Below are 23,522 nucleotides of genomic sequence, written 5' to 3'. Positions count from 1 at the left end.
GTCCTCTTCTGTGACTCCTCTTCTTCAGCCTGTAGTGAAATCTGTTTCTGTCTCTGTCTATCCAAAACCACAGCACCCGGTTCTAGATCCCGAATTGTTGGACATGAGATCAACCCCTTTCTCTAATTTCTCTGAAGGTGACTTGAGTATGGAGACTATTGTTTACACTCCCCGGGCTCTCCTGAAACACCGCACATTGGCCATGTTCTCAAAGAAGTAAAAATTGCTTGAAGATGGGATCCATTCTTATGTGGCAGAGCAACAAAGCCAGACCTTCCAATGTGCCCCCACCACTTCCTCCCTCGGCTCCCTTAAGATAGAGGCAAGATGGAATTTGCCTGAGCCAAGTAGAGGGCTGAGATCCCAAAGCCACTGTCTTGCCTGTGAACCTGGTCCCCAGAGCGAAGCTGGTAAGCAGCTGGGCATGACATTCATATTCATTTCATACTGTGTCCTTCCCCTCTCCATGACACACCACTGACCACCTCCAACGAGTCCCAACAATGTTTAAGGGACTTTAGGAAGCACTTGCTGGGGGTAAGTCAAAGAAGCTGTGGTTCTTCCTTCCAGAGCATCCGGCAGCCTCACGACCAGGAGAGCTGGATTCTTCTTCAGAACTGGCCATCTTGCAGTCGGGCACACTATCCACAGATCTGAAAGGAGTGCAATGTGGGTCTCAGCCTGGGCGGACAGCCCCGAACCCAGGTACCCAGGAAGCCGGGGCTCTCCCTCCCGTAGTCTTTGGATTGACCTTCAAAAACAGGATTTCTTTCCATTTTTAAAAAAATTTTTAAAGATTTTATTAATTTGTCAGAGAGAGAGCACAAGCAGGGGGAGCAGCAGGCAGAGGGAGAGGGAGAAGCAGGCTCCCCGCTGAGCAAGGAGCCCGATGCAGGATGTGATCCCAGGACCCTGGGATCATGACCTGAGCCGAAGGCAGACCCTTCACCGACTGAGCCACCCAGGCGCCCCTCTTTTCATTTTTAAATACTGGTCTTTCACAACTGGACACACCTTCCATTTTGAACAGTGGAGTTTTACCTTATATAGTTTAGGTGCAAGGAGAAATAATTTCAAGGAGGGGAGCTGGCCACACTTGAGTCGCACACTAGATCTCTCCTACAGCGCAGCGATCTCCGGACAGAAAAGTGGTGCCCGTCGCAGGGCTGATGAGCACAGTAAGCGGGAATGATGTTTGGGTGGGGCTTTGTAGAGTACCCAGCCCCGAGGACCCGTTAGTTCTTTTCTTCTCCATTCCTGTTTTAATACAACAAATTCTTACTAACTCAAGAGGATTAAAATTACCTCTATAAAGGTCTGTCTCCACATCCAATGACATTGGGGGTTGGGCTTCAACATAAGAATTTGGGGGAGACGTCAGTCCATAACGGATTCCACTGTCAGGCTTACACTTGGCATTTCCTTTTATTTCTGCTTTTGCACTGGGCATTTTAAACTGTGTTAAGACCTATAAAACTGCTTCTTTACCCACTTCTCTGTTTCTGGACGTGGCCAGAAAGGAAAGCAGAGTCCGTGGCAGCGTCTCTCATGCTTTGGCGTTTCCCCACAGCTCTCACAGGTCCCCGGATGCACCTGCTCCGTGAGCAGCCCCCTGGCTCCCAGCAAATGAAGTGGGACTTCTAATGTCACCTCTGTGACAGGATTCAGCCCTCGTGGGTTGGGGAGACATGCAGAGGGGGGAGCAGTGAGAGAGACAACGGACCTTGAACCCCACATCCTGTCCCTGCTGAAGACTGCGTGCCCTCTGCAGCTGTCACCCTCGTCCTCCTCCCCAGGCAGGCGTCCACTGAAAGCATCAAGACTCCAGTTCCTGCAGCTTTGATTTGCATCGATTATTTTGATAACTCAGCGCTGCAATGCTTTGTTCCGAAAATACATTCAATCACTGTGTTCCTGTGAAAAGCAGCTCCGTGCCTGTTTTCGTACATCGTATCCTGCAGTATTATATAAAATTGTATCTTTACTTTTTAGGAGATTCTGACTTTTTTTTTTTTCCTTTTAGCTACAGAACACAGAGAAGAACAGGGCCAAAGGGAAAGCCACACGCCGGAGTGGCGAAGAGTGGGTGATGCCGCTGATGGAGGGACATCTAGGCTTGCCCTGGTGATCTGGGGAAGCAGACTTTTCACTTTCATTAGTGACACCGCTGACTGCTTAGCAGTTCCCGAGGCTATGAGCTCTACTCTCTGGGTGGAGGGAGAAAGGAAAATAGTTACCCTTTGAAAGAGAGCAGTTCCCAGGTTAGCTGAGGACCTGTCTTCCCCCAGCCAGAGACTTTCCAATCCTGTGTGGCAGAGTTAAGCATGTGCTCACGGCTTCCTGGGGCTTCTGGAACCCAAGTGGGAATGTAATAGCAGCCCCACGCTGCATGGATGGATACGCATCTTCGCAAAGGGGCTTGGGCCCTTAGATGCAGGCCTCTGTTCAAATGTCAACAGAGAGCTCATATGCCCATAACCAGGGTGACGGCGATGTAAAGGAATTGCCCTTAAAATGCGGAAGTATGTGTGTAGATGGTTGCACGCTTACCCCAGCGAGGCCTGTAGAAAGAATCTGGAAATGGTAGCATTCGCGCATTCTTTCCTTAATTCATTCAACCAACATTTATTGTGTGTCAACTTTGAGCCTAGAGCAGAGCCTGGGTGCCACAAATAAGTACCTGTGAATGAGTAAGAGAACACAGGAGTCTATGGCATTTTATTCTAGGTAGGAGGGACACATGATAAACGTGAGAGACTGGCCCTAGCCTTCCTAGGACTCTGGTTGGGGACTGCAGACACTTAGCTAGTCACTAGATCAATACACAAGTGAACATGGACTGTGTGTGTGTGTGGGGGGGGGGTCCTGTAAAGAGAGCAAATGGTGATTCATGCATGAGAGAGAAAACAGAGGGAAGGGGCTCCTTGTAGAATAGAGAGAAGGTTCCATTTCTGATGCAGCCCAGAGAATAAGCCAGTGGATCAGCTGGAGACCTGGGAGAAGCACTTCCAGGCAAAGGGAACAGCAAATCCAAAGGCTCCTGGGCAGGAAGGTCCAGAGCAAAGGTGAGTGGAGGAAAAGCCAGGGGGGCAGTGTGGCTGGAGCATGGTAGAAGGGAAGGAGGGAGGGGCTGTGATAGGAAATTTGGATTATCTTTTTTTTTTTTTTTAAAGATTTTATTTATTTATTCGACAGCGATAGAGACAGCCAGCGAGAGAGGGAACACAGCAGGGGAGTAGGAGAGGAAGAAGCAGGCTCCTAGAGGAGGAGCCTGATGTGGGGCTCGATCCCATAACGCCGGGATCACGCCCTGAGCCGAAGGCAGACGCTTAACCGCTGTGCCACCCAGGTGCCCCTGGATTATCTTTTAAGTGGAGTGCAGAGATTAGCAAACCATGGCCGGTGGCCCAAACCTGGTCAGTTACCCTGTGGGGTAAGCACCTGACATTAGCTTTTTTTTATTATAATATGAATGACTGATATTAACTTTTTGACTGCTGAGGTAGCCACTCCAAAGGCATCCATCTCAAGTAAACACAGTGCCAGATACAGCAGACCCTCTTACCCATAAATCCCTTTCTAGAGAGCTCTGGCTGATTTCCAGAACTGACCCTTGGACCGCTTGCTTTTCCTTTCTGGAGCTTTAATTCCTACTCATAGCTTTTACATTTACCAATAAAGAGTGAACCCCTGAAACCCTAGGCACCACAACCTCCACCCCAGTAAAGACAAAACCCCAAGTCTGTGCACGCTTTCTCTGCCCTCGACCTCACTGTGCGGCCCTGGATACGCGGTGTGTCTCCGGGCTTTGTGAGCAATAAGCCTCGTCTGGCCGAAGCTCTGTGACGGCTGTTGCTGAGAAGCATCCTGCCATTATACTAAGAACCACAAGGGCCAGTCCATCTGCAAGATTCGCTCCGGCAGAAATGCCTGCAGGGGCCGGCCACGGGCCCAGGTGTGCGTCCCAGGCAGCTCTAGCCAGAGCGTCACTGCAGAGTGGCGGAGACGGACCCAAGCCAACTGGGGTAGTCAGCAGGGATGCCTTGCGGCCCTTGCAACTAACCCAGGAAATGCCCTTGAACTGCAGCTGGCTACCCCAGGCGGGAAACTTCATCTGGGAAGGAAACACTGCTTCCTGGAGGTCTGTCGCACTATGTGCTTTGGCCTATTGCCTCTGTTGTGAGCTGCTCCTGAATCCATCCCAGAAATATCACTGCTGTCATAATAGTTCAGAGCTACATGATCAAGGGCACAGGATCTAACGTGACGATCAGACCACTAATTATAAAGGCCTTAACTGACAATTCTGTAAGTGAGGGTCCTCCGTGCCTTGAGGCCGAGGAGATGTGGTCACCACGCAAGGAGAGGCTCTGGGCTAAAGGCCCAGGGAAGGATCTTCCCATAGGTGAGGAGGATGGGAGACCTCCACCTGAGACCACTGAAACGGTGGGTCACACCTGGACTATGTGTCCTAACCCAGAGGAGTGAAAGAGCCCTGCAACAGGAAGCCAGCGGCACCAGAGGGAAGACACAACAAAGGCCAACAATCTCACATCACCGCTTCACTCTCTGCTGTTGCTCCTCGTCCCTGACCTGAGGGGATACTGTGGGCCCATCCTTGATATGATATTGCTAAAAAGTTAATGGGTAAATAAAAATGTCCTAAACATCTGATTGCCAGTGCCTTCTGAGAACCCTAAGGAGCTCCTTGATAAATACAAACCTCGAAGGCTCCCTGGGCATTGCTCAGTGCCATGCATGCTTATTAGCAAGAGGCCAAGGCTCTCGTATGAAGCTCCAGAAGCCTAGGGCCTTTCCCCCAAAGACCCCGTGCGTAGCATGCTAGTGGAGGCAGACCCCAATCCCAGAGAGGTCTCTTGGGACATCCTGGCAAGGAAAGCAGGTGCCTAGGAAGAGGGCTTACAGTGACATCGTCCAGAAATGCTCCCAGTAACAACACATAAATTAAGAGAACAGGAGAAAAAAATCAAGAAGTAGTAACTGAGATAAAAAACTATACCTTAACTGAAATTCAAACCTAAATATTTCGTGCAGCAGGAAGGAGAGAGGGTAGCTATTTGTCTATCTTGGGTTTTTAGACCAGGCCCAGAATTGTTACTCTTGGCTGCCAAACCGTGTTAACTGGCCAGGATCTCTAAGGACCCTAAAATCTGTAAACTTCTAATGATCTACCCAGGCTATATGCTTGTTTCCTCCAAGATAACCACAGATGCTAGCCCCCTTGACTTTTCACTGAATGGGGCAGAAGCAAGGAACACGCCTCAGGAGGAGGGCCCTGCCAACACAGAAAAGCGGACAAAGGTTATTAAGAATCTGAGTGAGAAGGAGGGAGGAGGGAAGGCAAAGGCTGCTGGAGCCTCTCACAATCACACCAAGGCCCTCCCACTCCTTATTTAGGTATTTATTGCCTGGGGCTGTGCCCATCCTACCATCTCGTGATCACTGCTAAGGCTAACAGGGAGTGGAATATACACGAGATGAAGTCCATCTCCCATTGTGCAAATTTGGCATGGTCCAATGGGTCTATCCCTTCCATGTCATAGTGACCCAAACGACCTCTCCATTTCCAACCCTGAGGAGGCCCCATTTGACCCTCAGTCCAAAGAATTCTTCCTACACCCTCCCAGCTACAGGGAAGTGCTCCTGCATTTTATTGGGACTGCTGGCACCATCCAGAAGGCACCAGATGGTGTTGACATGGCTGCCAGACACGAAGGAGGTTCCCACCCATGCACCCACACACTTCAGACTCCCACTGCTCCACGGTGTCTTCCTCAAACCAATTTCCCCTCAATGGAAAGGGTTCCCTACTTCCTCCCAACCTAGTTTGGCCCCTTCTGTGAAGGTACCAGAAAGCCCCTACTGGGAGTTATGAGAACCCAGGGATCCTACCCCTTAATCCCTGTACAGCCCGTTTCAAAATCTCTAAACCCCAGGCCCTAAAACCACCATTCTCCCAGCCACAGTCCCCTTCCGTCCTCTTGCTACACAGCTACCCTCTAGCCGCCCCCCAAGCCTGTCCCCGCCACTCCCTCTGCCCCCTTCCCCAACCTCCAGGACTGGCAGCCACCTAAGCCCTTACCCCAGGAAAGTGGCACTCCCCAGGCTTGTCCCATCTCCCTATACCACTCTGGTGCCCCACTGGGACAATAAAAATGCACCACTCTTTTTGGCTTTTTTAGACACCAGGGCCCGAGTCACTGTTATTTGAGGCAATCCCTCGAAATTCTCAAACCGCATTACTGGTAAAACAATCAAAGGAGTGTAATCCATGTGGATGTAACTGGGTCCATTCACCTCAAACAGCTTCTTCTGGTGGTGGCCCCTGGCTTGCTCTTTCCCTGCTGTAGGCATGCACACACTGACGTGACGCCATACCACAGGAGCAAGGCCAAGTTCTTGGCCTTCCTAGTGGAACTCCCCAGATGGACACTGCTGACTCTTCCTCCTCAGGTCAGGATGGCAAACCCTCCCCAGTATTCACTCAAACGACAATGAATGCTTGTACCCTGTCATTAATGATATGCTTGAGATGGGACTCATTCAACTCACAATCTTTCAACACCCCCATTTGGCCATCACATGAACTAGCCACTAATGATGGTGGCTCACTATTGACTATTAAAACCTCAAGGCTCAGGTTCCCCTAAGGCTCCAATTCCTCAATGATTGAGGATGTATGACAGACCCAAGGAGAATCCTTTGAGGTCACTGACCTAGCGAATATGTTCTGCTCTGCTCTTCTTGGGGAGGACTCTTAGACCCAACTGCTTTCCCTCTGGAAGGGGCTCAGTGTACGTTTACGCAGTTCCCAAATGGATATTTAGACAGCCCTGCGATTGCACATAACCTCTGCCACCGGCATTTAAATACCTCTCTAGTTGGCAAGTGTGGCTTTTCACATTACACTGATGACATTACGCTGACAGGTCCCTCTGAAGAAGTGGTCCGAGCAGATCTGCACACCTTCACAGACCACTTATACCAACGTGGTTGGACAACCGCTCCCACACCATCCAAGGCCCACCCTCATCGGCCAAGTTTCTGGCCATCATCTGGTCCTCCAAAGGCTGAGAAATTCCCCCCACAAGCAAACATCAATTACCTACCATTACACCACCCTCTACCTCAGACAAGCACAACGCACACTAGATTTTCTCATGTTCTGGAGGGAACACATCCTCTGGGTCTAATTCTTTGCCCTATGTATGTAAGCCCATGCAAGTCTGCCACCTTATACTGGGGTGAAGCCCAACAGGGCACTTTGGAAGCTGCCCAGCAGATGGTTCAACAAACCTCACCTTAGTCCCCACCACCCCACATTCTGACCTGAGTCCTCAGCCCCACCTGACTATGCCTCCGGGCGTCTCTGGACCAAACAGGAGTCTACCTGGCGGCTTCCTATGGTGTTTTGGACTAAGCGCCTACCCCCAGCCCAAAACACTCTCCTTGAGCACCACCGTATTGGGCTCTCACAGAAACCAAGGCCCTAACCGGTACCCATGTGGCACGACTCTGTACCCAAGTTCATATAATGCCCAGGGCTAGAGATGCCTCCTTGATAAAATGGAAATGGTACCTCTACCAGAGCGCTTACCCCAGTGTCAAAGGCCTTTCCAAACTACAGGAGAATATGGCTTCCCTCACGCTCAGCCCCTGGCAGGAGAGGTTGAGGAAGTGATAGCGCCCCCAGCTACCTCCTCCTCTGGCTACTTGGGGAGCCCCTTCGGAGCAACCCTCGGAGGAGGACAGGGAGTCGGTGTTCTTCACCCATGGCATCGCCACCATCGTACACCATGCGGCTCGGTGGAGAGGCATTCTGCCCTGCGTCAGGCACCTCCCCGGAGCAGGAGCGCGCCAGCAGCTCAGCCCAGCTGGCAGAACTTGTAGCTACTCACCTAGCCCTGAAGGAGGCCATAAAATGGGAGTCTCGCACAGTGTCACGTTTTCACAGATTCCTTACGGGTTGGTCTGGCCCATGGCTACGGGACAAATTTTCTCGTACAAGGCCAGCCAATCTGGGGCGCCGAGATACCGAAGTCACTAGCAAGAGTTCCTGCCATTGCTGCTCGAGTCTCCGCACATGCTCAGCGCTCTGCACTAGGAGCCATTTTCAGCAACATGGCGGCTCCCTCACCGAGCCCTCCGCCCTCGCCCGGCAGAGACTCCTCAGGGAACCGATCCTTCCCACCAACTCGAATGGGCCCACACAACCTCAGGTCACAGGGGAATTCCTATATTAACATACTGAGCTCAAGTGGGGGACTCCCCATCGGGCAAGCCATGTTTGCGATAGACAAGTGCGTTCTCTGCTCCCAAGCCAAACAGCAGAGGCGATCCAGCCGGGGATTTTCCGCCGTGGAGACCGACACACACCTCCTGGCAGACTGACCTCAGCGGCGCCCTGCCCCTTTCTGCACAATCACCCACAATCTCCGATACTTACATAGGACTCGTCTTGGCGTCCCCCACCTGGAACTCCTCTTCAAAACAGGTCATCGGTTTCCTTCCGAAATTTATTCCTGTTCCCGTGGGTCACCAGGCATTACTGACTGACCAGGGCACCCATTTCACCTCTCGGGAGCCTCAACAGTGGACTCGCTAACGTTATATTTGGAACTTCCATCCGGGTTATCACCCCCTGGCAGCTGGCCCCACTGAGCATCTTAAAGACACGCTCCTTCTATGACTTTCAGACAATTACCTTCTTCTTAAAGACACACTCCTTAAATTATTCTCAGGTGATTAATTTCAATCCCTGAAATGGATCGATCTCTTGCCCCAGGCATTTCTAGCTGATAGCAGCACCACGGATATGCAGAGTTCAGCACAAAACACACCTGTTATTGTAAATAAAGTTTTATTGGAACACAGCTACACCCATTTAAGGATCATACACACCTTAGATCTGAAGTCGGTGGCGGCTTTCCTTTACAGCTGCAGAGCAGAGTAGTTGTAATAGAGATCATAGGGCCTGGAAAGCCTCAATTATCTGCTATCTGGTCCTTTAAAGACAAAGCTTGCCAGCCCTACTCTATTGTGTGGAATTTGGCTTGCAGGAGGGTAAGAAGGTGTTGAAATAATCTTTTAGACCCCAGATGGCACTCCTCCTGCCCCAGGGGCCACGTCAGTCAGCAAACCAGAACCTAGATAACTCCCATGTCCCAGTAAATGCTGCGCTTGACCAAAAAAATAGTATATCCATCCAGCCAGGCCCCAAAGCGAAGCCAACTCTGGGCTTTCTCACCCCCAGCAAGGTTGACGGTGTGGCCTGGCCAATTAGACCTTTTCTCTTTGTTTCTTCATTGTTCTTTATTTATCCTATAAAAGCTTCTTGCCTGTCACCCCATTCTGCGGTCCTCCGAAAGGAGACTTCCACTTCATGAGGTGTTAAATAAAGTTTGTGTCATCTAACTTGTCTTTAATCATGTTCTAACTAGGGTCAGGCAATATGGTTGGGAGACTGCAGATAAATAGACATGGATGTATTCAACATATATTTTTGGGGAAAAAAACAGAGAATTGGCTGTTGGTTTCACTGGGATCAGGGAGGAAAAACAATGGCTCCTAGGGGGTCTGCTTGGAGCCGGGTGTGGTAGCATTGACCAGATGTGGTGCACTGGGGGAGGGAAAGTTATAGGGCATAAAACAGCTCAGGATTTAAATTCATGGTTAATTCTGAGATGTCGATTAGACTTCATTTGAATGGAGAAGTTAGAAAATAGGATGCTGTTTAAGCCCCGGAGAGCAGAGAGAGACACCAGGAGAGAGTAAAGACGACGAAAAGCCCCAGAAAGGAAAATAAGAAGAGGGATGGAGGGATGGCAGCAAGTACCAACGTGGGGACGCCAACAAGTTAGGGTTTCTGAAAAGCCCCAAAGCTGGTTTGTCACACAGAGACAGAAGTTAGAAGGGACTGTCTCCCAGATCTTGGGGGATGCCCCCCAGGGAGGTCTGGGTGTGTTCTAGAGCTGACAGACATACTCAGATGTCTGACAGGCAGCCATTAACCCCACAGCCAGCGGGGTGGGAGAGAGATGGTGTCAAGCAGGCCCTTCTCCAGAAAGCAAGCCAGGGACCTGACCTCCTGCCTCTGTCACAAACAGACAGGTGCAGAGCCAAATGTCCCCCAACTCCCCTTTGGGCAAACTATCCAGAGAGAAAGAACCAAGAAAGGACTCACTTAGGCCCAGTGCCTTTTATATTTTTTCTGTTTAAAACCAATTTTATTGAGATATAACTTATAACAATAAAACATATCCATTTTAAGTATACGGTTTTGAGTCCTGACAAATGCACACACCCCTGTAAACACCACCACAATCAAAATCTAGACCATTTTCATCATCCCTAAAAGTTCCCTCAGCCCCTTGGTAGTAAATCCCCACCCTGTGTCCCCAGCCCCAGGCAATCCCCGAAAGGCTTTCAGTCATTATAGGTTGGTTTTTGCCTGTTCCAGTGTTTCTTATAAATGAAACTTTCTTTGTTTGGCTTCTTTCACTCAGTGGAGTGAGACACTTCTATCAGGAGTTTTTTCCTTTTTATTGTGGATTAGTATTTCATTGGTATGAATATCAGTATGTACGCCGAAGTTTGTTTATTCATTTACCTGTTGACGGACAGACATTTTGGGTTATTTCACGGTCTTTTTTTTGTTGCTATAAATGAAAAGAGCCTGTTTTTTTCTCTTTATCTCAACTGAGAATCACTTCCTCGCCTACAGGTGGGAGAGGAGAGAGGCCGGCATGAAGACTGAGCACAGCCTTTCTCACACATCAGTTCATCGGAGTCCTGCTAAATGATCTAAGCTAAGAGCACTTGTTAAATGAAGCTCGGGTGCTGGTCTGTACCCCAGGAGTTTCTGATTCGGTCGATCTGGGGTGGGCCAAGAATCTGCATTTTGGACAAGGCGTGCTGATGCTGCCGTTCCAAGGAAAACACTTGGAGAACCACTGGTCTTGGGGAACCAGGAGGCCAGGGAGGTGAAGCAGCCTGTCACGTGGCGCTGTACTCATCATAAGCCTTATTATATATACACAGCCCTATAGCTTCTCAGATACGTAGAAGCCTAGGATGGTTTCTCTCAACAGCTTTATTGAGGCATAACTTAACCTACCACAAAGTCACTTGTTTTGCGTATACAATTTGATGTTTTAGTAAATCTACCAAATTGGACAATCATCAACACAATGCAGTTCTAGAACATTTCCATCACTCCAGTCAGATCCTTCCTGACAATCTACAGTTAATCCTTGCTCCCAGTCCAGGGTCAGACAACCACTCATCTGCTTTCTGTCTTCATGGGTTTGCTTTTCTGGACATTTCCAGGAAATGGGACCATGCAATATGCAGTTCTGTGTCTGGCTTCTTTAATTTGGCATAACGTTATCGAGGGTCCTCTATGTTGTAGCATGTATTATTAGCACTTAAAAAAATTACCCAATAGTATTCCATTTAATTGTATGGATATACTGTTTAATTGTATGGATAGACCATATTTTGTTTATTCTTCAGTTCATGGACATTTGGGTTACTTCTTGGCCATTATGATTAACTCTTCTGTGCACATTCATGTACAAGTCTCCGTGGGGACATAGTTTTTCATTTCTTTTGCGTATATACCTACGAGTGGAATTTCTGGGTCATACGGTAAATTTAAATTTAACATTTTAAGAAACTGCTAAACTGTTTTCCAAAATGTACCATTTTATATTCCCACCAGCAATGTGGGGTCCATTTTCCTTAGATACATTTTTTAAATTTTAACTTAACTATTATTTTTAAAAGATTATATTTATTCATTTGACACACACACACAGAGCACACGCTTGAGCACAAGCAGGGGGAGGGGCAGAGGGAGAGGGAGAAGCAGAATTCCCGCTGAGCAGGGAGCCCAACATGGGGCTCGATCCCAGGACCCTGAGATCATGACCTGAGCCGAAGGCAGACGCTCAACCGACTGAGCCACCCAGGCGCCTCTGTTTTCAATGAGAGGAATATAAGAGAATTTGAGGTTAACTTTTGTGAAGAAATGTATTCAAAATACTGTTTACTAAATGCTTTGACTGCACACACAAGAGGGTGCTGACACGTTTCTTTACGCTGGTTTCTGTCTGGGCTGCACATTGGAATCATCAGGAGCTTTACACACTACTGCCGTCAGGCTACTACTTAGACAAGAACAACAGAGCAGAGGGGGCGAGCAGTGGGGCTTTAAAGCTCCCAGGTGATTCCAACGTGCCAGCTGAGCCCCTGATTAAAAAAAAGAAAAGGGGCGCCTGGATGGCTCAGACGGTGAAGCGTCTGACTCCTGGTGTCAGCTCAGGTCATGCTCTCGCGGTGGTGGGATCAAGCCGGGGTCAGGCTCTGTGCCCAGTGGGGAGTCCGCTTGAGATTCTCTCTCTCTCAAATAAATAAATCTTAAAAAAAAAAAAAAAAAAAAAGCCTGAGTCATTCACTGAGATAATAGTGGAATGGTTACAGCTGAAGAAAGGCTGTCCGTAGCATGAACTGAGCGAGCCTGGGGAAGTTTTTTGGCTCTAGAAGAACAAAGAATGTGCTCTCTGGCAAATAGTAGCTGCGATGATTATCCTCCTGGTGCTACTTCAACTTTTTCAGCCTTGTTGACCATGGAGGAGAGTTAATGGTAATTGAAGGTGGACGGATGGGGAATCCAAGCATTCAAAGGTCTGTTTGTTCTCGATGGAAGAGACTTGGAATGTGTTTAAGTGACACTAGACAGTCTGGGTGAGCAGGAGAGGGGGGAACCTTGGGGTGAGAATCCAGCAGGGAGCAGGGCGGTTCCCAGGCCCAGTGGTCTCAGAAAGCAGGAAGGGAAGGATGGCTCCTCTGCTTCAACAGGAGGTAGACGAGGGGAGCACACTGAGGCAGCCATTTGGTTTGCCAGCGGGAAGATGAGGGAATTCCCACCTCTGCGTTTGCTTTTGTTTTGCTTAGTGAATTGTGATGTAAGGTCCTCTTGCAGAGAGTGATGTGGGAGGCTGGGTGGGGAGAGTGGAAAGGATTTGAAACGGTCCTTTCAGTGTGAGAATGTATGCTCACCCGAGAAAAGTAAGCAGGGCTGCTGGGCAGGGTGGAGCGTGCAACCATGGAAGATCCTTCTGTTTCCCAGGACACTGACCTCTATTCTATCTCTCAGTCCCTGGGGGCAGGCAGAAGACAGCAGGCCGTGGACTTGATCCTGAGTAACATGATACGTCCACTGGGATTTAGAAAAGACAGAAGGGCAAAGGGCCTTGGGGTAAAGCAAGGGTGTTTCAAAAAGAATGGACCTTAAAATCCATGCTGGACAAGGGATGGAAAAAGGAGAATAAGCTGAAGGATTGAGAGAAAGTAGAGGGCCGCTGGGCTGGGGGAGAGGTTGTGGGCAGGGAGCGGGATGCTTAGATTATGTGATTATGCAGGGAGATAGAGGTGGCCCTCTTCAGTTACTCCACACTTAACACTGCTCCTTAAATAAAGATGAAAACCTGACCTGTGGTCCTTGGCACCCAGCTTGGCTTGGGCCCTGCATTTGTTCCAGGCATGCTGGTCTTTGTTGTCCAGACATATGTCTGCCTTCTCCTTCTGGATCCTTCCCTTGCCCACCACCCAGCTCCCACTTCTACTCCACACCGGTCAGCCCCCTCCACTGCTTGCTTTCATGGAACCTATATCTTCTTTTCATGGCGCTCATCTCGGTTTGGAATTACACATCCACTTGGGTGGTTATTTGCTTGGTGTCTGTCTTCTCACATCAGACTCCAGGTGCCGTGAGAGCAGGAACCACATCTGGGTTTTGCTCATCTTGTATACTCCCCACTTTGCAAAATACCTGTAGTGAGTGCTAGAAACTTTGGGGGGGTGGTTGGGGGTTAATTTGGAACCATAGGATTTAAACAGAAAAGGATGCTAGAAATCATCTGCTCTCTGTCATTTTAAAGTTGGAGAAACAGAGGCCTGGAGAGGTGGGAGATTGGTGTGGGGGGGTGATTTCTACACGGTCACGGCTGATGGCAGAATTGGAATGTCAATCCTGGCCTCTTTCTGGCTCAACCTGAGAACTATTCGTTTGTTTACCATAAATACCCTGGTTGGATTCTCTCCCTCGTCTGCCTTTTTTTTTTTAAGTGAGAAATAAAAACTGTCCTTAAACTGTATCTTCTGTGTTATCCAATCACAAAACATCAGACCACTGGTGGCAGACAAAATGACACCCTCTGGAAGAAGAGGGGACACCATTTTAAGGACCTGCCCCCATTCTCACCCTCACCAGCCTGTGGCAGTGATGGGGTGCCTTGTGGGAGCCGGGGCCATACTCCCCCTCTTCCTCCCCCTGCTGATCAGCCACCCAGCAATTAGTAAGAGGAAGAAGATGAACGAAGCTCACAGTGACTCATACTAACCCCCTGAAAGGTGTGAACTGGTCAGAGAAAGTTGCAAATCCCATTTTCTCCGGCCGCAGCAGGCAATCGTTCTCTGCACCGCCAGACGCCAGTCTGATTATGAGAAGAGGTTTGCACCATTTTCTCCAGAGGCTTCATGTTGCAGCAGTTTCCTTCGCGCTGAATAAAGCACGGGAGCCCTCTGGTGGTAGTTTGTAGAAAAATCCCGTGAGAGGGAGAGGTGGGCTTACTTGGGGTGAAAATTCTTTGTATCTCTCTCCCTTGCCTCCGCAAGCCGTTTCCAAAATCAGGCTCTACAAGTAAATCAGGGCCCTTATAAACTGTCCGAGCGGGAAGGCCCCAGTGGACCGCTGTTTTTGTGGTCCGGCTTCCAACGTGCCTGCCCCTCCGTGCCACACAGCTGTGAGTGATCGGGTGGTTTGAGACAGTGAGAAAGACAGGGCTGGAGAGGAGAGGGTGGGTGACAGACCCGTAATACTTGCAAATGCCCAAACTGTCTCACGGAGCAGAGCGGGGAAGGAATCCACATTGCCCGGGGCTGAGGAGGGTGGAGGACAGGCCGACAGCAGGCACCCGGGAACCAGGCCCGTGGAGGTCCGGCTTCAGCAAAGCAAGCAGCACCTGATTTCTCCGACCGCTTCTCAAAAGGCTGGCTGTATCTCCACCTGCTTTCCATTAAAAATTTCTTGGCATGCCCGTAGTACTTCAGCTCCGTAGTCTACCATGTTTGGTTCTCTGAAATTTTCTCTTCATGTCACAGCCTTTCAAAGGCAAAAATAAAAATCTGCACTATTTGAAAACATTAGGAAATAGATGTTGGAAAAAGTTCAAGATCACAAAGAGATCAAGACGGTTTAATAGTGATTTTTTTTTTATGGAAATCCAGTCATATCTGCTTGTACTCTTCAATACACTGTTACTTTGGACATTCACACTCCACTAGGAACATGACTTATTACAAAATAGAGAGGGACGTTTAAAACCACATTTAATTTTTAATACAAAATCTGTTGCACTATTACAGAGGTGACCCCTTCATGCACAGATTACTCTAGCGTCTACCGTTCCGGAAGAGTAGAAACTGTACTTTCATTGTCCTCTCCCCACCCCAAACATGGGCAAACTCAGAGTCACTTTTATCTTTGTGCTCACTGGTGCCCAGGCAAGCCTGTCTTGTCTTTCTGTATTTCCATTCGCACGTTTGGTCTGTGAAAAGGGAATATGGAGCCGTGGAAATAGTTAGGGCCATCTTTACCTGGGATGGCTTCAAACTGGGCTTTGCCTACAGAGAGCGAAGATGCCTACTGGGCCCCACAGACAAAGCTCTGAAGATTCTATCTAGAAACTCACTGTCAATATGTCGAAGAATTCACTATTTCAGTTTCACAGCAAAAAAGGGAAAATAAAAACCCAAAAGGTATTTAAGGAAATGCTTTCCGATCCCATGCACTGTAGTCATGAGCTAACTTCTTAGATAGTACGACGTCAACAGTGGTTGCATGTTTATTCGCACGTAACACCTCTAACCACATAGCATCTACACTTTTTCAGTGTATTTACAAATTCAACAAAATATCTACATATAAAAAGCTTTACTTAAAATTAAACTTGATGCAAGTTATGAGAAACCAATTTATTGGCAAATGAAACTGAGCATTCCTTCAACCATAGGTTGTTAGAGGATTTCATATTTGGAGGTAAACCACTTGATAGATAGCGTTGGTGAATACGGTAGGATGTGTATGTTTGTTTTGGAAACTGCAGATGTAATCCCTTTGACTGTTCTCCTTGTGAGCACTCGTCAGGTTTCTGAGAGTCGGAAATGTGTCCATAGTAATTTGCATACACATTGTTTAATGCTGCCAGAGAGTTTCCAAAGCTGCCACCTAGGTAAAGGCCTGGAGAAAAGCATTCCTGTTGCCATGCTGTTGTCTGCTTCTGGTTTGGAAATAGCTTTTTTTTTTTTTTTTTTTTTACAAAAATTCCCTACCGAATCGACCGCCTTCTGACCCAATTGGCTTGTTTGAATAGAAACCAGAAAGCCCACAAAATCAGCATGCTCTCCAGGTGGTGCTAAGGCTTTTTCTTTTTATACATACGGGGAAATGCGCCCTAACATCAATTGTCTGATTAATTTTATTTTCACATTCCCTTCCTTTCAGCAATGGCCGTTTCCAAGACCTCTGCTTTCTAGAAGTTACTTTGGGACCATGACAGGGAGCTAGGACTCTGCGTCCGCGGAAGGCAGCGGGTTGTGGAATGCTTATTGTCTGAAGGCACTGCATGTGTCTTGCCCTGTGCTTTCTGGAATCATTTTCGAAACTGAAGTGGAGTGATTCGTTTTCGATTCTTTCGGTCTGGCGTACGTGCCAAAATGCATTGCGATACACATTGTTTATGCCTAAAAACAACTGACCATAGAGAAGATGTGAGAAGTCGAACACTGTGCTGCAGTAATACCCAGAGAAGTAAGAAGGCTACGGAGGAAAAGGGGCAGAGGCCGGTCACAGAGTCTCAGCAAAGCATCAGCAAATGCGACGGTCGTCATGAACTCATATAGCAAGGATATCCTGTACATACTGTTGCTAACAGTCTCCCAAAAAGGCTAACGACAGCTAGACACAGAGTCACCAATTTCAAAACAATGTCCACAAAGACATTGGAGTTCTAGAGAATACTACAGTAACACTCTTGACAATGAAAACGGAATTCGTGTTTCGGGGGTTCAGCCGAAGAGAGTATAATCAAAGTATCACACCATGTTTCGATAAGGTACACAGGTATTCCTTTATGTGTAGCATTTTTCATGCATCGTATTGAACTGTCTCCCGAAGAGCAAATAACGTGATCGGTTGATGATGCTGTATTATTATTATTATTTTTATCAGTTCTGAACAAGAATACCTATTGTGAATGAAAAAGGATGCACTTTGCACTGCAGTTCACATGAACAAATCATCTGAGTTATGTTCTTGTTTGCACCGCTCTCATAATATCAACAGCAGAACACATACTTTCTGCCTGTGTGTTCCCAGTATGAGAAGGCAGACAAACAAGTGCTTAAGATCAACATTCTAGAGAAATGGGATATTGGCAGAGCGTTTACAGATTAAACAAAGGAATTCATGGCATTGACAGGAGAAGGTGCTTCTGAGCTTTCGTTTCCTTCCACCGGTTCTTTCTCTTTCTTACCACTGTATTGTCCAATAAAGGAGCCGTCCTCATTGAACTGGCCATTCACCCCCTCTCCATAGTCAACTAGGCTGTCATCACTATCTTCTTTCTTCACTGTCCTGTCTGAAGGTGTTCGACTGCCTTTTTTCAAAGGCTTGTGGTCTTCGGCATCACTGGAAGAAAGAGACAACGTTTTCATCGGGATCGGCATTTAGGTGAAAGGTTGTGTCCCTAAAGGTCATGCAAGCAGGTTACGATAAAGCGTGTGGAGTCGCGAGCCTCGCTAGCCAAACCGAATCGTCAGGTGGACTCCAATGGCTGGGATGTGGTTGGGATGAAAATCAGGTGCCGGAATGGTTTAATCATGAAGTCTTCAGCAGGCGGATGGCTTCTCACTGCGCATGTCAATGTCAATGACTGCTTCTCACCCCCGAGTTGGAAGCAAGTGAGAAATAGTCACAGGTATTAAAAAAGGAAGACGCGAGGAAAGCTGAATATCATCACTACTTTGAATTCAAAGGAAGGGACAAGCTTATGGCAAGTAGAGAAGTTAGTACGTTAAACTCTGTGAGATTCTCGGATTCCTTGGATATGAATGGAGAATGATTTTGGTTAAGTGTGAAATATGAGGAGTTTTCTGAGCAAGAGGAAGCAAAATCCTGCTTTTCAAATAATTTTGTTATTGAGTGCAGGCCAGACTTGCAAACTTTCACCTTACCTTTCAAGAGACCTAGAAATTCCATTAAAAGGATGCAGAAGAAACAAATGAAAACAGCCTAAGAAGAAAAGCAAAATCCTTATACTGATAGTAAACAGTATTTTTTTTTCTGTCAGAATTTTAGTTAATGGGTCAAGACTGATTAATTGGGAACGAGGCACAGTGGAATTTCAAAGCACTACCCTTGTACTATTAATGGCATGTCAATATATTCTAAAGAGCGTGAATGATTCAAAAAAAGTCAGAGGAAATTTTCTCTGTGCTCTCTTCTCCCAGTGTGGTATGTAGTCTATCTGTGTCGGATGGGAACTGAGAAGCAGATTTTTAAAAACATTATAGAACTCAATTTTCCCCCCTTTATTTATCTATGAAATCCCTTAGCACAATATCCAGCAGTAGGAGAGTGTGTTTTAGGACACCCGCCCATACGGTCGTGTCACGAGGAATGCACACTGACTGATTCTTTAAAAGGAAACATTCGGTTTAAAAAAGAAAAAGAAAAAAGGCCACGAGAGCATTCTGTTTCCTTTCGAAGGACAAAAATGCAAGGCAGAATAGGAAACACAAGCAATAGTAGTTAAAAGTGGAAAGGCGTAATGTCAAAGAGGTTGCGTCAGCGGCCGTATTTCACCTGGCAATTTGTGCCAGGCTTTTACTGTTCCCTGTGTCTCTGACAGTGACTTTGTTCTAGCCAAGATACACACATTTCGAGATGCACAAATACTCTGGCTCTTTGGCCAAGAATTCCTACGAGGGTTTTTAGTGTTTCTCCAAGAAGAAAATCTCAACACTGAAAAAAATAATACTTCCTCAACAGAACACAGGTATCTGCTACTGGAAATTACCAGCTGCAACAAGACCCAAGTTCTTGTCACAGGCCAGTAAGCAAGATGATTGGCACTGCTAACTGACAACTGGGGAGGGATCACAGGACCTTGGAGTGACCTGTGTTTGGGGCCCTTCGGGGGACAGAGCCTCTAATCTCCAGCGTACTGCAAGTATAAGGTGCACATCTTTAATCATTAACCTCTAGGCTTTGCTTGAATACTTCCTGCGACGCACTGCTCCTGATTTGGTGAGGCCTTACATTCCACTGAAGTGTTCAATAATGAGCGGATTTTTGTCACCTGGATTCCACTAATTCTTCTTACTTTATAGGACTAGTGTTCCAAGGACCATACCACAGGAAATTCTAGTCTGTGGCAGTTCTTTGATCCAGCCATCTATCCATGCATTCAACCAGTCACATATCCAATACATGTTTATCGAGTGCCTACACTGATACTGTTCTAGTCGGTGGGGATATAGCTGCAAGTGAAACAGACTGAAACCCCAAATCCATGAAGCCTACTTCTAACAGGGGAAGGTGCAGAAAATAAACAACCGGCATATGAAAACATTAGCTCCCTGGTGTGTCAGAAGGTGATTAATGCTACGGAAAACATGGAACTCTGTAAAGGGGATGGACGGTGTCAGGGGAGGGTGTAGAAGTCGACAATGAAATAGGGCGTCTGCGGAAGGCCTCAGTAGAAATGACATCTGAGCAAAGACTTAAAAGAGTTGAGTTGGCCAGGTGGATACCTGGAAGGAGAGCCATTGTGGCAGGTGCAGCAGGCAATGCAAATGCCCTGAGGCGGCAGCAAGCCTGGCACGTTCCGGGGAGGAGCTTGTGTGGCTGGAACTGAAGGGGAGAGAGAGAGCAGAGTTAAAGTAGGAGGTGGCAGGGCTAGATCAGGGGGATTAGTGCAAAAACACAGGAGTCAGTTGACTGTGACCTGGACAAGAGTGGAACACTGGGGTCACACGAAGTGGTTAGATGATGGACATATTTTGAGGGGAGCACTGGAAGGATTTTCTGATGGGTTGGATGTGGAATAATAGAGAAAAAGACACCACCAAGATTTTCTGTTTGAGCAACAGAAAGGATGGAATTACCGTTACTATGGAGGGCAGCGTGTTTGGGGTGGAAGGTCAAGAGTTCAGTTGCGGACATGCTAAGTTCGCTATGTCAGAGGAACTACTCCTTTGATCGTTTTATGAATCTAGTATAACACCAATACCTAAACCATCAAGAACACTTTGAGAAAGCGAAATTACAGGTGAATCTCATTCAGGAACCTAGATGAGCAAATCCCAAGGAAATCATGAGCCCATGGAATTTAGCAATCTACTAAAAGGACACCATAGCATGACCAAGTTGGGTTTATTCTAGGGAATGCAAGTTTGTTTCAGCATTAAAACATCAATTCATGTTTTTCCATTTTAGCAGAAGGAAAAAAAAAGTGTTATAATTATTTTAGTGGATTCAAAAGAAGGTATTTGGTAAAATTCAACACCCATTCACAACAAAAACTTCAATACTCTAGGAACATAAAATATCTTGATTGACCTGATTATGGTATTCATAAGAAACTTGCAGTGAACATCATCTTTGATGGTGAACGTTGACAGATTTCTGTTTCACATCAGAAATCACAGTAGGGATGCCTGTTCCCATCACTTCTAACCAAAACTGCATTGAAAGTACTAAGCAACGTGCAAAAAGAAATAGAAGGCATATGTCGTTGTTTGTAACCCATACAGTTACATGTATGTAAAACACCCAAAAGCATCTACAGGCAAACATTAGAATAGAAAGAGAGTTTGGTAATGTCGTTAAATACTATATTAGCAGAAAGTCAATTTTCTTTCCATAATTGCAAATAATTGGAAAATGAAAATTTCCAAAAAATGATTCCAGCTAGATCATACAAATATGAAGCACGTAAGAACAAAATAAATATAAATGTGTCAAGTTCTCTCTGAGGAGAATGACAGTTTTATTCAGTTATTAAAGAAGAGCTAAATAACTGGAGGAACATACCATAAATGTGGACGGGCGGACTCAAATATCGTAAGTATGTTAACCTTCTTCATATTGGTCTTAAATTCAATTTATTTCCAATAAAAACCCAACAGGTTTTTACAGGGATCTTGGCGAGCTGATTCTTAGCCGCAGATGTAAATGAAAGGGCCAGGAATATCTAAAAAATTCTTGAGGAAGAATAACAAAGTTGGGGGTTTTGACTTATCAGATATCAAGACTTATTTTTTTTTTAAATATTTTATTTATTTATTTGACAGAGATAGAGACAGCCAGCGAGAGAGGGAACACAAGCAGGGGGAGTGGGAGAGGAAGAAGCAGGCTCCTAGCGGAGGAGCCTGATGTGGGGCTCGATCCCATAACGCCAGGATCACGCCCTGAGCCGAAGGCAGACGCTTAACCGCTGTGCCACCCAGGCGCCCCCAGATATCAAGACTTATTAAAAGCTACAGGATTAGGATAGTGTGGTTTTGATGCAAAGATAGACAAATCAAATAAAGGGCTCTGAAATATTTGGGAGATCTTTCTGTTGGCTTTATTCCTACATCATATTTTTATGCTGTCATAGCTGGGATTATTTTTAAAATCCTATTTTCCAACTCTTTGCTGGTACACAGAAATGTAATTGACTTCATGTTAATTTTGTGTCAACAACATCACTAAATTCTTTAATGAATTCTATTATTTTCCTGATTCATTTGGATTTTTACACACGCAATCCTATCCGTTATGAATAGTGACCAGCCAAGAAGGGGATCCCTTGAAGCTTTTTTTTACGTAGGCTCCACACCCAGCGTGGAGCCCAATGCGGGGCTCGAACTCACCACGCTGAGATCAAGACCTGAGCTGAGATGAAGAGTTGGATGCTTAACCAACGGAGCCACCTAGGCTCCCCACATCCATTCCAGCTTAATTCATGGTCATAGTGGGTAAGAGAGAATCTACAGCAACGTAGGTTGTGCTTGAAAGAAAGAGAAGAAAGAGGGGTGTTCTATCCATACAGAGTCTTTCCAGGAAAGCTGTTCAAAGGCAGCTCAAGATCTTTCTAAGACTGGTTTTTAAAAAGTGGTGCAATGTAATGTCATACTTTAGTTAGGATCGGGTTAAATGGGAAAAAAAACCACATGAGGCACCAGCCCAGTGCCCGGCATGTGACTTGTGCCCCTCAAATAGGACTCATCTCTCTACCATCACACCTCGTCGCTCCAGACAAGGCCCCCACCTCAGAGAGATTCTTTTTCTCACAAATACCCTGTGTAACACACACACTTAGAAATTTCCAGAGGTGATGCCTGGTTACAAGCCTGTGTTGAAGCACTGTATGAATGCTTGCCTTTTTTCAACTCAAAGATGAATTTTACAATGAAAGAGTAAACAAACTTGCTTTTGACACTGTGTCGGGGAAGTCACTCTGTCAAGTTTCAGTGTGAAACAGCCTCCCAGAGAAGAGGGATTTAGAAGTTGCAGAGGATGACTTAAAAGCCATATACTTATTTAGCTACATGGTATTCAAAGATTAAAAATATTCAGCCACATTTTAAGAGAACTGTTAAGGACAAAGATTCAACAAATTTGTAAATAAGTCATAAAACAGTACATGTGGCTCCAATATATATATATATATATATATATATATATATATACACACACACACACATATATATAGATATATTTTAAGATTTTATTTATTTATGTGACAAAGAGACAGCCAACGAGAGAGGGAACACAAGCAGGGGGAGTAGGAGAGAAAGAAGCAGGCTCCCAGCGGAGGAGCCCGATGTGGGGCTCGATCCCATAATGCTGGGATCACGCCCCGAGCCGAAGGCAGACACTGAACGACTGCACTACCCAGGCGCCCCTCCAATATATATTTTTGATCCTCATAGCCGTGAATGAAGATGGTATTGCAGTGTAAAGGAATGCTCACATCACGGTACCGAAACTTAGTTCACGTCACGTCCTCTGGGAAGACTTCTCACATCCCCTTCCTTCCGTCCACCCAGTCGGCTTTGGCTCCCAGCCCCTGCTCCCTTGGCACCTGATCTGTATCTCTTTCCTAGCACTTTTCACACGATGCTGACTGTCCTTTTACTTCCCTGGTCCCTCGCTAGACTAGAAACTAGTGAGATAACATTCTATCATCTTTAATATCCCCACAGCCTGGCATACAGTAGGCACTCAATAAATACTGGTTGAATGAATGAATTCATTGTAAAATGACAACAGAAGAGATGGTGGGCATTTTTAGAAATTTTTCAGGCTTCTAAGATCAGAAAATTTTCATTCCTCGTGAATTTCATGATGTCAGACAAAGCATTGGAGTAGAGATGGTTTTTTTTTT

The 23,522-nt window shown here is 46.6% G+C and overlaps 1 protein-coding gene across 5 annotated transcripts in view; it reads right to left on the bottom strand.

Moving 5' to 3' along the window:
• Positions 1 to 10,218: 10,218 nt before the first annotated feature.
• NRCAM (neuronal cell adhesion molecule) overlaps positions 10,219 to 23,522 on the bottom strand; it is a 276,950-nt gene continuing 263,646 nt past the window's right edge. For all 5 annotated transcript variants that reach the window (XM_057304367.1, XM_026503219.4, XM_026503237.4 and 2 more), the window contains one exon: positions 10,219 to 17,773. In XM_057304367.1, the coding sequence (XP_057160350.1) occupies positions 17,536 to 17,773 (238 nt within the window). In that variant the 3' untranslated portion in view covers positions 10,219 to 17,535. The remainder of the gene's footprint in view (positions 17,774 to 23,522) is intronic.

This window comes from Ursus arctos, unplaced genomic scaffold, assembly GCF_023065955.2.
Source record: "Ursus arctos isolate Adak ecotype North America unplaced genomic scaffold, UrsArc2.0 scaffold_3, whole genome shotgun sequence".
NCBI lineage: Eukaryota > Metazoa > Chordata > Mammalia > Carnivora > Ursidae > Ursus > Ursus arctos.
Note: the sequence above shows the minus strand (reverse complement) of the source record. Positions and strands in the feature narration are given on the sequence as shown.